The 16,044-nt window shown below is 37.7% G+C and overlaps 2 protein-coding genes across 3 annotated transcripts; both read right to left on the minus strand.

Annotated features, from left to right (window-relative positions):
• Positions 1 to 1,160: 1,160 nt before the first annotated feature.
• Positions 1,161 to 7,725, minus strand: LOC108665447 (transmembrane protein 53-like). Its single transcript, XM_018152199.2, has 7 exons — positions 7,238 to 7,725; positions 6,633 to 6,782; positions 6,195 to 6,362; positions 5,345 to 5,455; positions 4,730 to 4,884; positions 3,496 to 3,673; positions 1,161 to 3,210 (listed from the first exon to the last, which is right to left on the minus strand). The coding sequence occupies exons 1-7, from the start codon at positions 7,310 to 7,312 to the stop codon at positions 3,073 to 3,075; spliced, it is 975 nt and encodes a 324-aa protein (XP_018007688.1). The 5' UTR covers positions 7,313 to 7,725; the 3' UTR covers positions 1,161 to 3,072.
• Positions 7,726 to 8,234: 509 nt separating this feature from the next.
• Positions 8,235 to 13,781, minus strand: LOC108665453. 2 transcript variants are annotated; one of them, XM_018152208.1, is made up of 7 exons: positions 13,597 to 13,781; positions 13,169 to 13,333; positions 12,682 to 12,852; positions 12,327 to 12,437; positions 11,672 to 11,823; positions 11,151 to 11,328; positions 8,235 to 10,293 (listed from the first exon to the last, which is right to left on the minus strand). In XM_018152208.1, the coding sequence occupies exons 1-7, from the start codon at positions 13,696 to 13,698 to the stop codon at positions 10,153 to 10,155; spliced, it is 1,020 nt and encodes a 339-aa protein (XP_018007697.1). In that variant the 5' UTR covers positions 13,699 to 13,781; the 3' UTR covers positions 8,235 to 10,152. The 2 variants fall into 2 exon arrangements, with proteins under 2 accessions (XP_018007697.1, XP_018007698.1); XM_018152209.2 differs by lacking the exon at positions 13,597 to 13,781 and having other exon boundaries at positions 13,173 to 13,236.
• Positions 13,782 to 16,044: the final 2,263 nt, after the last annotated feature.

The raw sequence follows: 16,044 nt of genomic DNA on the forward strand, positions 1-16,044 counted from the left end.
CAGAAGAAAGATGACTGACAGAAGAAAGATGACTGACAGGAGACAGCTGACCAACAGCATGAGTAGCTTAATGACTCGGTCCACAGACGTCAAGGCATCGAGGCTAGTCACGACCGTGCTCCCAAACCATGGCCTCCTCCAATCACAACAGCACACGTGTCAAGTGGAAGCTCGGGTTGCAACGTGGCATCAGTGCGCGCGATCATGTGAGATGATTAAAGCATAGTTTAGGTCCTATTAAAAAGAACACACGTCTGACGTTTGACATCTTCTTAACAAAGTTGTAGCTTAACTTTTAGCAAGAGTTTCTTATTCAAGTTTGGGAAAAAAAGAGGCCGACGTGAAGCGGTTCGCCTCAAGCCGCTCGTTGAAGTTGAGGAATTGCGTCGGTTGTAAGCACGATATCTTAGTCGCTTCTTCAAAAGTTTGGGCACAGAGCGGCGGTTTCTAGGCTGGTTAAGGCTTCATGATCGAGGTGCTGGCTGTAGTAGCAGCGGCGTGGGCGAGGGATAAACTAAAAATTCGTTAAATATGCTTTGCTGCTCAGCTGCGAAAAAACAGTCTACCAACGACGTTATGCCTAGTTGATTTGAGCAGCACATTACTTTCACCTGCGTTATGAAGCGCGTGCTTCACTCACATATAGGGGAATTGGATCAAAAGATTAGTTGCCGAAAAAAAGTGATTTAGTAATATGAATTTGTTAAATTTCATTAAGAACGATAGTTCTAATGACTATTACAACTATTTTAGGAAAATTCTCAACAACTATAACATGTTAGTGGACAAGGATTAACAGTTTATAAAAAAATATAACATTTATACTTTTCACGTAGCCGCCAAGCTAACAAGTTAATGCCACTGTTCTTTACTCTGGATGACCCCGTAGAAATCTACACGAAACCCTCGCCCTCAAGAGCCCCAACCCTCAGTCGATCTTGCAATCCTTCCTCCAACAGCTCGGACAGGGTGACACGAGGAGAAATGGCGAGTGAAATCAACTAAATTTAGTAATGGATTTCATTTTATCCATCTGTAACGGCATTTATGCATTCAAAAATACATTTCTTTATTTCTCTTCAATAAAACATTTAATCTTATTTTTGTGGCAGAACATAACTTTGCTAAACGCAAATGCAGAGGAGAAAATTAGCGTGATGACACCTATGGTTTAAAGTATATTTGGCAGTGAGATATTGACCTTCCAAATTTATCAACAGACTCATTCTGGAGTAGATTCTATTACGGTACCTATATATCTAAAAGAAAATATATATACGGCCCGTAAGATTGTTGAAGAGCTGACTGAAAATTGGAATAGGAAAATTCACATTTGTACCCTTATTTTAAATTGATGCTAGATAGGTACTTATCGGACACTCGTCCATATTTATTTCCATCATATCGTAGAAATGTTGCAAATCTAGTTGACAAATGAGCTTTAAACGCTTTATTATTTTAGGTTTTTATGTCCACCAGTTAGTTAGTTAGTTTAGTGGCGTAGTCAAAATAAGATTTACCTTACGAATTATCGAGCATCCGCATCATAATTTAAGGGGATATTACCAGTTAACCCTGAGATTCATAGATCTTTATGCAGCGGACACGATAGATGAAAAAATATAAAGAATTCCCCAATAATCTACTTAAACTATTTAAAGATTTAACCCCTTTGCAATGGGAAATTAGAAATTGGTATCATCGAGGCTAGTTTTAGTAATTATCTTTAGGTATACAATTAGTTACCCAAGTTAATTTGGCGATAAAGAGAAAGATCCCCCAAAAATACATCAATGAATAAAAAAAATCTTCGCAAAGATCGTCAGTGCAGGACTTGAAAGTAAAAACTTATATTAGAAAGAATTATAGTGAAAAATCTCATATACAATAGCGCAAGAACGTATCTAATTCTGGCAGATCACAACCTAACTTATGTACAAATTAAAGCACGTATCGCCATCTTCGTTTCTACAGACTACATAAATTGCAACGCCTGTGAGCCATTTATGACTCCACATAAACTGCTGAAATTAAGCATAAAAGTAAGCAACAAGCCCACATAATAATCCCAACAAATACAATTTACGAAGTTAGTTTTGCTATAGGGTTCTTTTTGCTTACTCGTTCATAATTCATAGATCAGAACAACCGATGACGGCATGGAAAGACGGCTCTCACCATTGATGGTGCATCTTGGCCAGATTTTGATGCTGGTTTATGCAACAGGACCCAGTTGTGCTCGGCAGTCTTCACTGTGCGGATGGATATTTTCTGGCGGAGAGATCGCTTGGCTACTTCGTAAGAGCCTGTCACTACACGAGGGGCAATGAATTGATCAAACTAGGACTGAAATGTGGCTTTTGGTATGACCGTGTACGAGGGGCACAGGTAAATATTACAGAAGCATGGTCGGTCTAGTGGTAGAGGGCACTCGCAAGGTACTGCTTACACGCAAAGTCTCATTAGACAGACAAGAGAAGGGCGCTTGTCTCGACATGAGGTGGCAGCTGGTGTCAACACATGAGGTGGCAGCTGGTCTTGACACCAGCTGGTCGACATGAGGTGGCAGCTGGTCTTGGGGCAGCTGGTGTCAAGCTTCGAGTCGAAGTTCGGATTGGTTGGCAAGTTGCCATGCGAGACAAGAAGCAAGAATGTGCTGGCTTTTCATCATCTCCTATCTTATGTGAGACCTTAGTCGCTAATTTCCATCCGACCGCAGTGACTCAAATCGTGCGGTTCACAAATGAGACTTCTTTTAATGTACACCATAAGTTCATAAGTATATGGTTGGTTTTCTCTACATGTATATATTCATTTCAATCTTTTCGCTCCTAATGATGCAAATATGTGATAACCCAAAGACTGATCAGCAGGAGCACTTCAGCTGCCTTCTGAGCCACTGTCTTTAATTCGCCTACATTCTCGTAGCTTCTTGAGAAACATTCAACATGAATGGGCCGGATAAGTACAAGTTGATACATTTGTCGTAGGTAGCAGAATCAAACATCCTGCATCTCATCAACTAGCTGCAAATGCGTTAGTCACGTGTGCTTGCACGAGATGCTAAGTTCCTCACGCAACTTGCCGCTTCTTGCCCTCCTCGGTTAGACCAAGTTTCTGCAAGAAGGTCAGCACCTCCTCTACATAGGCTTCCTTGTAGCGGTAATAGTGGCTCACGTGCGGCGACTTCTCGAATATCTTCACGAAAACCTGCACGAACGGACACGTTTTAGGAGTCAAGACAAATTAGATCCAGCAACGTCCGTATGATAAGCACGAGATGTCAGACAAATTAGAGCCAGCAACGTCCGTACGACAAGCACGAGATGTCAGACAAATTAGATCCAGCAACGTCCGTACGACAAGCACGAGATGTCAGACAAATTAGATCCAGCAACGTCCGTATTATAAGCACGAGATGTCAGACAAATTAGATCCAGCAACGTCCGTACGATAAGCACGAGATGTCATCAAATTAAAGAAGATTTCACTCACAGGGACATTGTATTTCTCCCATTTCTCGTAGACGACGGCATTCATCTCGATGGTGGCGACGGGGTCGGCCTTCGAGAGCAAGAAGAGTGCAGGGCGCCGCACGTAGCACTCGTGGAACTTCTGCTTTGACCGCATATAATGAACCGTTGCATTGTCGTATTGGGCACGTAGGAACCATCTGCAAACGTAAAGAAGAAAAAATTTATGCGAATTTCACCGCACTTTAGCTAATACAAACCTACTGTGAAATTAAATGCTAACTCACACGGTGAGGGAGTCCACCGAATACAGGTCTGGCAACAGAACGATCGTCTCGGTGAACGCAACTGAAACACCGAGACGATATTTGTTATTTCCTTGCGTCTGCGCTACTCATTACAATCTCACGCCTTACTTACACCAACTAGTCAGGACCAGGACAGAAGTACCGGTTCCGAGGCTTCACTTTTTTATTATTTTTTTGTGGTGAAGTATAAACTTGTTTACTGAAAGCTCCTGCAGATATCAAATTTGCACTGAGTACCGTACTTTGTTATGCTCAATTTGTTTTGTTAAAGTAGCTCAGAAATATTGAAATAACAAACACGAAAACTTCAGATTACTAAGAAGTAGTACACAGGCGTCGACTAAGTTGATGGCAAATCTGAACTCAGCACAAATTAAAAGCACCTATCTTGCAGGCCAGGCTTCAGCAGTCAACCCGACCACTGATATAACCTGCTCTGAACAAGACCGTCCAGGTCCATCGTTTGCAGAGAACAGGGGAGCGGACGTACCATCAAAAATAATTAAGAGTTCGTGGGTCCGTCCGCCAACCACTGACGGCTTTTCCAGCTAAACCGACAGAGACGAGAACTCTACACGTGTACTCAAGCCGCTACACATATTAGAGCAAGTTTTATTAAGGACGGCCCTTGATTACTTAAGCAGCAACAGGCTTACGAAGCTAGCAACGCTGGCTCAAGCAACCTCGAGCTCAAACCGCGGTGTACACGACACTTGACGCGCGAAAACAAATACATTTTGGTGATTATTAAATACTGAGTTATAATCTAAGAAAAGTGGCGCATAGAATCCTACGAAAAAGTGAATAATTTAACAAGCAAGTTAATTTGTACAGGGCAATTTCGAGTTGTCAAAAAGAATATCATCACCCAGATAAGATATAAAGATAACTTAAGGCAAAGACGGTCGACCTACTATTCTACTATTCACGAATTTTTACATCACTTACTCTAAATACGACTGAATGGAACTCTGCAGAAGCTTGTTTGCGGTGACGGCTTTAGCGACGCCGTAGGGGATGCCCTCCAAGTCCACGGGACTGTCCCAAATTTGTCCCGCGAAACGCTCCATCACAGGACTGTACCGCTCCTCATCGTTGGCCATCTGGACAAACAAAATCTAAATTAATAAAAAACAACATATTATCCATGAAATTACTACCTCATTCCTGAATCAATGGATAGATAGTTACTCACCGACCAGTAACCTCTATTCGTGATCAAACAATCAACAAGGGCCATAAATTACGAACAAAAGCTATGTTAACTCATTTAGCGCGGTTATTATAGGTCATACTAGTTCTCATTTTTCTGATATATCCTTTGCTGGGAAATTGTTATCCAACAATGATTTTTCCGTCCTTTCATCCAGTTCTTACATGCATTTCAAAACGAACTTGTAGTAAAACAGTGAACTAAACTGAAAATTCCAATAGATGCATACAAGTGACCTGAATTCCCATATCATGAACACGACTAACCAAGTCTTACTCAAGAAATACCAAGTGAATAGCAACAAACTATTCAATTATAAACAAAGTAAGTTTGTTTATAATTAAACTCACCATGACCATACCTTCACCGAAGACATAAGCCCCCACGCTGAAGCCGTGCACCAACACCGGGCTGTGCGACGGGTTCGCTTCTAGAAACTGCAGCGTCTGACTCATCACCACCTGCGGGAGAGGCGTTATACAAGTTAAGTAGTTAAGTTGTCGTTTATTATTTACATTTATTTATGTTAGTTATTTACATTGAGTATCAAGTTAAGTAGTTAAGTCGTCGTTTATTAATTGCATTTATTTATGTTAGTTATTTACATTAAGTATCAAGTTATGTTAAGTGGTTAAGTTGTCTTTTATTAATTGCATTTATTTATGTTAGTTATTTACATTAAGTATCAAGTTATGTTAAGTAGTTAAGTTGTCTTTTATTAGTTGCATTTATTTATGTTAGTTATTTACATTAAGTATCAAGTTAAGTTAAGTATTTAAGTTGTCATAATTATTTACGCTTATTTAACTGCATTGAGTAGTTAAGACTTTGTTGGAAGAGGCGTCTGGTTATTAGCGCTTGAAGTTGAAAACCTTATATGTTCGCATTCTATGTTTGGGATTAATACAATTATGATGATTGAATCATTCGTCAAGAGGAAAATGTCGAAAATGTATTGAAACCGCATCATGATATTTAATTCCAATAAGTTTTCTTGTTTTAATAAAAAGCCGTTATATATAAATAAATAATTTGAAAACACAGCAAGTTTTCCTACAGTAGAGCGGAGAGGTACAAGAGGTCTCGATAGTGAGACCGTATAAGCCGTATAAGAAGTCAATATATTACGTTATTATCGTAATATTATCAATATATTATAGTATATTACGGAATTATCGGCTAAATACTTTATGCTCTTGCCTGGGTGCCTCTGACAGGTCTGATGAGGTCAAACGGTGATATTCTTATCTTCAAGACGTCAAAGCCAAGGTCAGTGTAGAATTTCACGAACTTCTTCACGTGACTGTCTCTGCTCATCAGCCAGCTCAGTAACACTGTCAGCGGTCGGCCAGGGCTGCTCTGCTCAATCTTTGATCAAAAATTAAAAATAATAAATGACTTGTTGATGACGAGTAATTAATACCTACCGGAGTGAAATGCCTAACAATAAAGTTTCAACAATAGTACTGAGATTAGTCTGTTCCTAATTTGGTCCCACAGACTGTTCAGGACTCGTCTTTAATTACAGTTTGGCTCAAATCAAATTAAAATGCATTATGAAGGGAAACCACAGCTAAAACGGTCAACATAATATGTAAACAAATTCAAACAACTTCTATACTTGTTTCGAGTTCTTACTCGAAACGATCCCTTGACATCGGGTGTGACGATGGGTTTTTCTGCTGGTGTGAAGAACTCGAGGTTTCTGTTGAAGCGGAGAGACGAGAAGTGACGTAACAGTTGAGCTCCCAGGGCTGAGTTGGTGAAGCCGTACATGGATTGTAAAGCCTGCACACGAGTACTGAGTGGTCACAGCTATGCAGACAGCGTAGCGATATGTACGAGCACTTACTATATAGTCCCCAAACGCAGCAGGCAACGCACCCCCGACGATTACAAGTCATGGCAAAGGTTGTCAAATTAAACGGCAATCACACGATTATCACACAACAATAATTCAATATTAATAAAAGCCAGAGCAAAAAGTTCAGAGGGTAATTGCCAGCAGATGTGTTGAGGTCACCGTCTAAAAAACGGTGATTATCATATGAAAGAAGAATAGCTTCATTTAATCTGCCGGGTCGCTCTACGGCCGAGTAAAGAGAAAAGCCAAAGAATTTAAAAAATAAGTCTGCGACGAAATTTCTCTTTGAAAATAATAACGATGTGAAAAAATCAACAATGCAATAAAATATGATATTATTATTAAAGAGAATTGTTGATAGTAGACAATAATTACTCACCGAAGAAGGCAATGCGGTTCTGCAGACTGGGGGAACAACCATCGCCAAGACGCGACTGCAGGTTTTCATGTTCATCTTTGCGACTGATTTTTCAGGAACCTTTCAACTCATCAACTAAAATTTAATAGGTTTATTCTATAAATTATAATAAATATAGTGACTTGAATTAACACGGTTTCTTATAAAAGAATCAGGAAAAGTTCTGAAACACAAAAGACCAACATGGAAGTAAACGTTAATAAGTTGGTCGCGATCAATTGCTCAACGTTAGTTCCACAGAGCCAGCGCACATAACATTCCGGTTTTTCAGGCTAACCTTACAGAATTTTTGGAAAGTTAGTCTTTTCTCACTAACTTTCCAGAAACCTATGAAGTGTTTCAGTGGTGATATTAAGAACGTAATTGATTTATGTGCAAGTCGACAGCAGTTATTGTGCACGCGACTGCACTGAAAGACGCTCGGGTACCGGGGGAGCGCGTCATCACATCCCCAGCAAGAAAATCTTGCCCCGGCGGTAACATTCAATTTATTGAATTGAAACCATCAAATTAGTAAATATGACTTTCAACAGTATTCCTCACAAAGAGAAGAAAATTCAACTTCATATCTGCCAGCGCACTGACGCCGCCAATGACTTAGCAGCAATAGAATCTCAGACCGACGGCGCATGAAACGTAACGAAGAAATGGAAACATTCAAGTGTACAAGAGATCATTGACACGGTAAGACACGCGCCCACACGAGTGTACATGCATGTTTACTCATCGGTCCTACATTCTCTTTACGAAGCAACTAAAACCACGAGTCAGGTGCTGCGACATAATGAGATCGATGAAGACTAATGGTCCCGAGATTAGAAGGTGTCAAAGTCAAGGTCTAATGCTACGAATTTCTTCACATATCATTTTAGGCATTGTGCTCCAAAATTCAGGACGCTAGATTCATAGTAAGTCTTTATCCTGAACAGTTCTGGCGCCAACCAAAAATAAAGGGAAATTTGTACTTGAATATTTAATGTTGATTTCAACAAGATAACAAGATTGCACAACCATAAATGGCACTAACCTCAACTATATACTATATAATATGGCTATATACTGAAGTAAATGTTAACACCGTTGTGAAACTAAGGTTAAGCAACCTTTAAAAACAGGAAACTTGAGGTCATCATTGAGAAATGTAAAGGTTTCCACTTCACTCGTGTAGACGTAGCGTGGCATGGCAGTGAAATGAAAGTATGGTGACGGTTAAACGTTACCATTTTACATCACTAAATATACATAAAAGTAAATCATTGCAATTCGCTGTAATAAACAATTGTTATCCATTGTAATAAATCATTAAAATACATTTTAATAAATAATTAAAATCGGTTTCAACAAACGATTGTAACCAATGCAAAAAAACATTGTTATACACTTCGTCACGATCATTAAGTTGGCGTTGAGACATAAACTTCGTGCATGTACGTTCGTACATGCACGAAGTTCACAGTGCATGTATCGAGCAATGGTAATAATTCAAGATAAAGGATTTCAATGTTTGAAGATAATGAAAAGGTGTAGATGCTCAAGAATCCTAGTCATTATATAATAATATTGATGAAAACATAAGTAAGTAATCGGTAACGTTCAGTCATTCGTGAGTCCAAGGGAGTCTATAAACAAGCACAGTTTCGTAAATAAAACGTCAGAGAAGTAGCATCAATTTATGCGCATTGCGAAAAAGCTGATACATGACAAAGCTTACAGCAAGTGAACTGTCAACTTTGAGATTCATAAAATTTTTGAAACCCCGGTAATTACCAAGGGCATTGAACAATCATACCTGAAACCCGGTCTCAAAATACGGGCCGTAATTCCATCTGAAGCCGTAAATGAACCCGCATTCCTTTGAATATCATGGGAAGACTATAATAGTGTTATATATCACTATGATTGCGCAGCGTGCATTGCATTAAATCAAAACTTAGAATATTTGAGGCCTAAACAACGATAAGCTTGTATTAAATACGATGCTGATGTAATGTTGCTTCACGCTGGAGTCCAATATTGTGACTCGAATGAGTACCTAGTATCCTGCCAAAGGATTACTACAGAAAAGTAGTGATATGCCCAAGTAACACTGAAGTAATGTACTGGCAAATAATGAAAAACTACAAGATGAAGTGGAGGAGGAGGACTCTGCGATACTGAGGTTTGCAACGCTACGCTGTAGCTCTGCACATGTCAATGTTTCATCTATGAGCACCAATGAAGCAGCAGTCATTCATACGATCAGATCCATTTTCACGTACGACGCAAACGCGTTTCTGCGAAATAATATGACTCAAATTATGAATTAAATTCAATAAGTTGATTTCTGACGTTGACAAAAGCAACAAATGGAGGAGAGTTATTTCGAAAAAATACAAATAATTCGTCTGCGAGATGCACCTACCTTCACTCAGAAACAAAAATTAGAACTAGTGGCTGAACTAGTAACGTAGAGGTTAAATATTTTGCAACATACAAGTCTGATTTTTAAAATTTCATAGAATAACTACACGTTGATCGTAGAAGACATTTGAATGTTTATGGCTATTTCGGAACACAATAACGTTCGTAAAGCAGCACCACGATATTGGCATTAATACTAGTCATTTGTGAAATAAATAATAGCAATACTCACAAAACAGATAGACAAGACAATAAATAAAGTTAATATAGACACAAAAGATAACTATAGTAAAAGCTTAATTCTCTCTATTGAGATTGTGCAGTAATTAACACATATTTCGGAACCCCTGTCAGACGGATAAAAATATCTCGCGTGGGCACCAGAAGAATAGATCGTGTCAGAATAGATACCACAAACAATGAAGCAATGAACAAGACTCGGTGCACTGAAAACAATTGAAGCCTGGGAAGAAGAACTAGGCAGTGGCTTCATGCTTCTCGTGCAGCCGCAAGAAGCCGACGGTGTGGAGGAAGTTAGTGACTTCTTCTTTGTAGGCTGAAGGGTGACGGAAGAAATGACCGACGTGAGGAGATCCCGTGAAGCATTTCGAGTAAACCTGCAATCAATTGCAATGATTAGCTTTGACACCGCGAATAATTTTTTATTGATAGGTGATTAGTCGGCATGAAAGTGTAAATTTCATATACTTATTATCACATAAATTATTTTTTTATACGTACCTATATTACATAATAATCCACGGTGAAGTGGTGTGGAAGCAATGGTATTGACGGGTGCCAAGATAATGGGCAAGGTGTGGGAAATGCCACAAGAGTTAGCACATTTGTGCCAAAAATAAAAAACCTGGTTTAACCACTCTAGCACAAAGCGAGCGTGTCACGGAAAACAAGTTCCATCAACGATTAATTATTATTCCTGCAGAATAGCCCTCTGCTTAGACACTCTGTCATTACATGCAATATGTCGTCTAAGTCTTAAGTACGTAGTAATTTTGTGCGTGTGTTCTGTGTTGAAGGTAAAGTATTTCAAGGTCCGATCCGTTGGTATTGAGTTTCAGTCCAAAGCAACGTGAAAATCGAACAACTCGTTATGAAAAATTTTTCCTAAACTCCTTGGCAGAGATTAAAATAATAAATTAAAAAAACATTATAAAAACTTGATCACCACATTAAATAATGATAGGCAAAATTTGTCATCATGAAAGAGTAAGCAATCACATTGACGGCTTACATATTACCGGTATCATCGAATGATACGCCACATAAAGTAAATATGAATAAAGTAAATAATATGATTTAATGAGAAAGCATGCTTCAATCATTTAGTTTCCGCAACGAAAGCATCTAGTTTTAACAGAAGCCAATTTTAAACAGGCAGGCTGTTAAACATTTTTGTAGGATTTTCAAGTTGATAAGGTCCACTCATTAAACATTGCTGCTTCCTATTACTCACGGGTATGCCCATTTTTGTCCAGTTATTCAAAACAAAGGCGTTCATGTCAGGTGTAGAAATTGAATCGTTATCGGAGAACAAGAAAAGCCCAGGCTTTTTCAGGTAAGCTTCATTGAGCATTTTACTCGCCCTCTCGTAGTGGACCGTTGCTGAATCATACCGAAACCTGAGATACCATCTGCGCAGTTCATGGTTAATATTAGATCGACGCGAGAGACAACAACCATGTCTGAAAAATAAACTTAGCTGTTAAAAGGTGTCATAGTTTGGAGAAAGAATGGCAACTATGAAGGTTCAGCAATCAAACAAGATAGTAAACTAATGAAAATTATAATTTTCCACTCCCCAAGGTAATCAGGCTCACTGCTAGAGCCCAGCCAGAATGATGAACCTCCACAGAAGATATAAAGCCTAATTTGACAATATTTAGACTAATAGAAATACATGTGCTTTCCCTAATATTTATAGCAACTTAATCTTTTCTGTACAATATTTCAACTTAGCACTGGAGATTAACTCACTCCACATAGTGTTTGATGAGTTTTTGGGAGGCTTTACTTCTGGCAATTTTTGATAGGCCATCAGGAATGGCATAGATGTCAACACCACTGTCCCAGATCTGACCCACAAAACGGTCAAGCAAGTGGCCATGCTGTGTAAAGTTGCGGTCAATCTGTGACAAAATAATTTATTTTATTGAAGAAATTGGAGGCCAGAACATAGTTTCAATAAGGCCATGAACAATACCTATAGAAACAAAAAAAAATTACAGATGTGGAGAGTATGTTTTATTCTTTTTGCAAACAATAATATTCAAATTCAAGTTCATCTATTTTTACATTTATAAAACTATAACTAAAAAGTGGTATGAAAGTATCATGACTAAAAAATAAATTTGTAATCCCGTTAATTGATATTCAATCACTCTTTTATATTTAAATGAAAATGACTGCGCAGTTTACAATGAATGCAAAAGTACTAAATTAAAGATACTGTTACCATTTGACATAAATAACATATACTCATTAAATGAAAGGTTCCTCATGCAGTAACAATGCATGTATATGATGGGAGAATATTTTAAAGAGTAGGAAAAGTAACTGCTTCTCAGTAACTTCTCAGTAACTTAGATAACTTAGGCTAGTTAATATATTGAGCTTTCAACTGGGGCTCCACCTGAACCAAGCCTTCACAGAAGAGGTAGCAGCCAACACTGAATCCATGCACAACAATGGGAGTCTGGGAAGGGTTCTTATGAAGAAATTCCAAGAACTTGCCAGCCACAAGCTGATAAAAATGTCAAGAAATTATACACATTTGCAATTTAATTTACCTTGCATGAGATATAATCTCTTTATTATTGAGTAAAATACATAAATTAATGCTTCATTCCAACTCTACACATGTGAAGATGAATATAATATCATCATTTCATAAGCGCAATTTCTAAGTACTCAGCTAGACCTGAAAATAGCAAATAATTAATATTCCTATCAACACGTTTGTCTATAGTGCCAGAACAAAGTTTTACCTGAGATCCTTTAGTAGGATTCAGAGTCTCAAGTGGTGAGATGCGCACTTTGAGAACATCTACACCGAGGCTGTTGTAAAATTTCACATACTTTTGAATGTGGACATCTTTGCTCATTAGCCATACCATCAGCAGCACTAGAGGACGAGCCCCATCACTAGCTCCACTGACCTACAATGCAACAATTGGAAGGAATAAGTAAACCTATCTGATTTTGAAGTTAAAATGCTAGGTATATGAATGAACAATGATGTGAAGAAATATTCATTCTGATCAAAAGCAAATTCCTGTGGTCTGAAAATAATATTTTAAATGCGTTTTCAAATATCAGCTTTTAGCCAAATGAAAAATTTTGTTCTGTACATTCATCATTCATTAAGTTCATACAATTGCAATGTGTAATAAAATAAATATCAAAGACAAAAAATTGTACTATTGCAGACAATGGGTGCTGAGCAGCATATACATGTAATACAAATACACCCACACACATTGATCCTTGAGCAGGCATTGTAAGTTCAGAAGATGCTGAGAAGTATTCCAAATGCTGGGACAACTTCACTGAAGCGAGGCAGCGTATAGTGTTATTGGTCACAGATGGTTGGTTTAACTGCAAGAGAGGCTTCAAGACCATCTTGGAGCCTCTAATTGCCTGCAAATTATTATAGTAGATATGTATTACTGTTATGATTAAACAAATAACAAATTATATATAAGTTGAAAGACTTGCATGAAATGCATTTAGAACAAAATATATAACAATTTTTTTTATTATTCTATCACATTTGTTTGAAGGTTTACATAACTACCATCATTTGTCATTTCTTATATTGCATTGAAATTTACTGATTGCATAAATTATTTATAAGCAAATAATGGTCTCCTGCAATATATATAGGATAATAGGATACAGACCAATGAATGCAGACAACATCTTGCAGGAGTTCCTGCAATTAGCCTGGGAGTGAGCAAGTGGCTCACAAGAAGATGCATTGGGCATTTGCTTGGCCTAAACATTGCCAAATTGTTAAACCAAACTACACCAATGGTTGATTTAAACTGCCATGTGGCAAAATTATTTTCTCAGCCTCTCAGGAAATCTGGAATAACCAAAAATATTAGAAAATTGTTCCCATTAGCGATTAGGAAAGTCAAGCAAAAAGCATACTAGTAACTAGTAAGTAACTATGTAGGTACTTAGGTGGACCGTGGGCATTTGTCAACTGCTCAATCAACAACATATTTTACTCCAAAAAAAACCATAGGTTATCATGCCTATAAGGCATAAGTTTTCTACTCAAACTTGCACATATGATATAGCCTACCAATATACCTATTGCACCCCTGGGCCTGACCCAGCTCTCGTTCTGACACATTTTTCAAGGCTTTAAACTGAGGCTGATTTTAATCTAGGCTATCAATAATACGTTATGTCGTCTAGAGCCATGAACAGGAAAGTAAGATATATTTTAGAAATATTAGGCATACAAAAAACATAACATAAAAAAGGTTTGAATATTTTAAGAAAGAGAATAAGTTAGGTAGAACATTTTCCGTTAACAGAAGCTCATTCTACTACTATGATCCTAGCAGGCTAGCAACATGATCACACCGTCACACGGCAACAACCGACTATCGAGCAGTATATGTTACAAAAAAAAAAAAGCTAGTGATTAAACTCATAACTTTTACATGCAAAATTATTCTATTAATCTCATTCAGATGTAGAACCGAATTTTGAAGACGTACAACACATTGTTCAAAGCACTAAACAATAAACAGTAGGTCAAGTGTCTTTCATACACACACTACAGCTTCTCTGGCCCTCAGCTGACTGACCATTTCGTCGTATTATGATAGGCCGCAGATACTAAAAGGGATGTCTGATTGGTTCCCGGAGCACCAACCGTTGCCAGATACTTCTTTATTAAAAAAGTCAACCCATGTTTATGAAACCTAACTCGAATATGAATGTCACATTAAATTTTGTTCACCCATTTGTTTTTTAAAATTTATGTGTATAAATTACCACTAAATTAAGCAGAGATGAATCTATCTAGTAGAGGAGATTAGGAGAACCTAGTAGTAGAGAGTACAAAGAAGTAAAAACCCATATAAATCTGGTAGAAACGAGTCGATCAAAAATTTTACATCATGCAAACTTGATTTTGTCAAAAAAAGGAGAATATTCATTGTCTATTGTGATATTTTGTTAATCAAATATCAACTAAAATTCTTTTATGAAGTTATCTATCTCTATATTGTTACCGGGTCATTTCGCTTTATGAACTCGTAAATTCTCACATGCATGCATCAGACACGTGATCAAGCTTGACGAAAGCTTGACGCGTTGGTGGGGTCAAATGTTAGTGAAATTGCCTTTGAGCAAGCAGACCGTGAATCACTGAATGGAATAACAATAGAAGTTGTAAAAAGCGTATGTCAATGATTTGTCTGCCTTTCTGAATTTATGAGAAATGAGTAGTGAATAAGTGAATTTATTGTCCGTCGTTTGTATATAACATGGAACGTATACGTTCCAAATTGTAGGTAACGGCATGTAATGTATTACGTTTAATCAAAACACGCGTGAAGGCAAATAGAAATGTGAATCTAGCGGAAGTCTACTAAGCTGTCACAATGAATTGCAGACTTTAAAAGTCATTGTAGTCTACGCACTATTAGTCTGTGATTACCGTGTTACCCGTCAGTATCCTTATATCTATAAGAAAGGAATACCAAGTAGTTGTCAGGCTGACTGAACATTGCACTTTCAACTTTGTTCGTAATGCACGAACGTTTTGTGCAAACGTGTCTGATTAAAGATGTGTTTTTTATACGCAAGAAGACTTTATTCAAGCATTAGGTTGAATATATCCATTTCATTTGTAACCATTACTGTATGGCAAAATTCATCATAAATGAATCGAGTAAACGAACGTTGATTGTAAAATAGCTAAACATAACTTGGCACTACACCGTGGACGTCATTGCGCGTCATCAATGGTTCGATGGTGAGGCTCCTCCTACAAGCTACAGTCTAAGCTGGGCCTGCCGAAAGTAGTGATCATGTACAGTACAAACGCGTCGCAGAATCAGTTTTTTTCTCTAGAAGTTTTATTTTTAAATACTATTGAAAAATTATTATTTTCCAATTAAATACTGAGAAGGAAACCTATTTTTTTTATTCTAGTAATGGATTGTTACTATTTTCTAGCTGCTTTCTAAAAAATTCCTCCCTAAACAAACAAAAAGTGAAGTGGGTTTTAAGTTTTTAACCATAATGCCTTTATTAATGGGCCAACGAGTTTTTGTTAGGCTCGCGATGTCCCCTTTATAATCAGACATTAAATAAAAACAAAT

Source organism: Hyalella azteca, unplaced genomic scaffold (assembly GCF_000764305.2).
Source record: "Hyalella azteca isolate HAZT.00-mixed unplaced genomic scaffold, Hazt_2.0.2 contig520, whole genome shotgun sequence".
In the NCBI taxonomy this organism is placed as follows: Eukaryota; Metazoa; Arthropoda; class Malacostraca; order Amphipoda; family Hyalellidae; genus Hyalella; species Hyalella azteca.

Coding starts and splice junctions, on each gene's coding strand:
- LOC108665447 (XM_018152199.2), bottom strand. CDS start 7,312: ATGAACATGAAAACCTGCAGTCGCGTCTTGGCGATGGTTGTTCCCCCA. Junction 6,783..7,237: donor GAACCGCATTGCCTTCTTCG/GTGAGTAATTAT, acceptor ACTCGTGTGCAG/GCTTTACAATCCATGTACGG. Junction 3,674..4,729: donor TCCATTCAGTCGTATTTAGA/GTAAGTGATGTA, acceptor TTACGTTTGCAG/ATGGTTCCTACGTGCCCAAT.
- LOC108665453 (XM_018152208.1), bottom strand. CDS start 13,698: ATGTTTAGGCCAAGCAAATGCCCAATGCATCTTCTTGTGAGCCACTTG. Junction 12,438..12,681: donor ATCCTACTAAAGGATCTCAG/GTAAAACTTTGT, acceptor CATTTTTATCAG/CTTGTGGCTGGCAAGTTCTT. Junction 10,294..11,150: donor GGACAAAAATGGGCATACCC/GTGAGTAATAGG, acceptor AATTGATTGCAG/GTTTACTCGAAATGCTTCAC.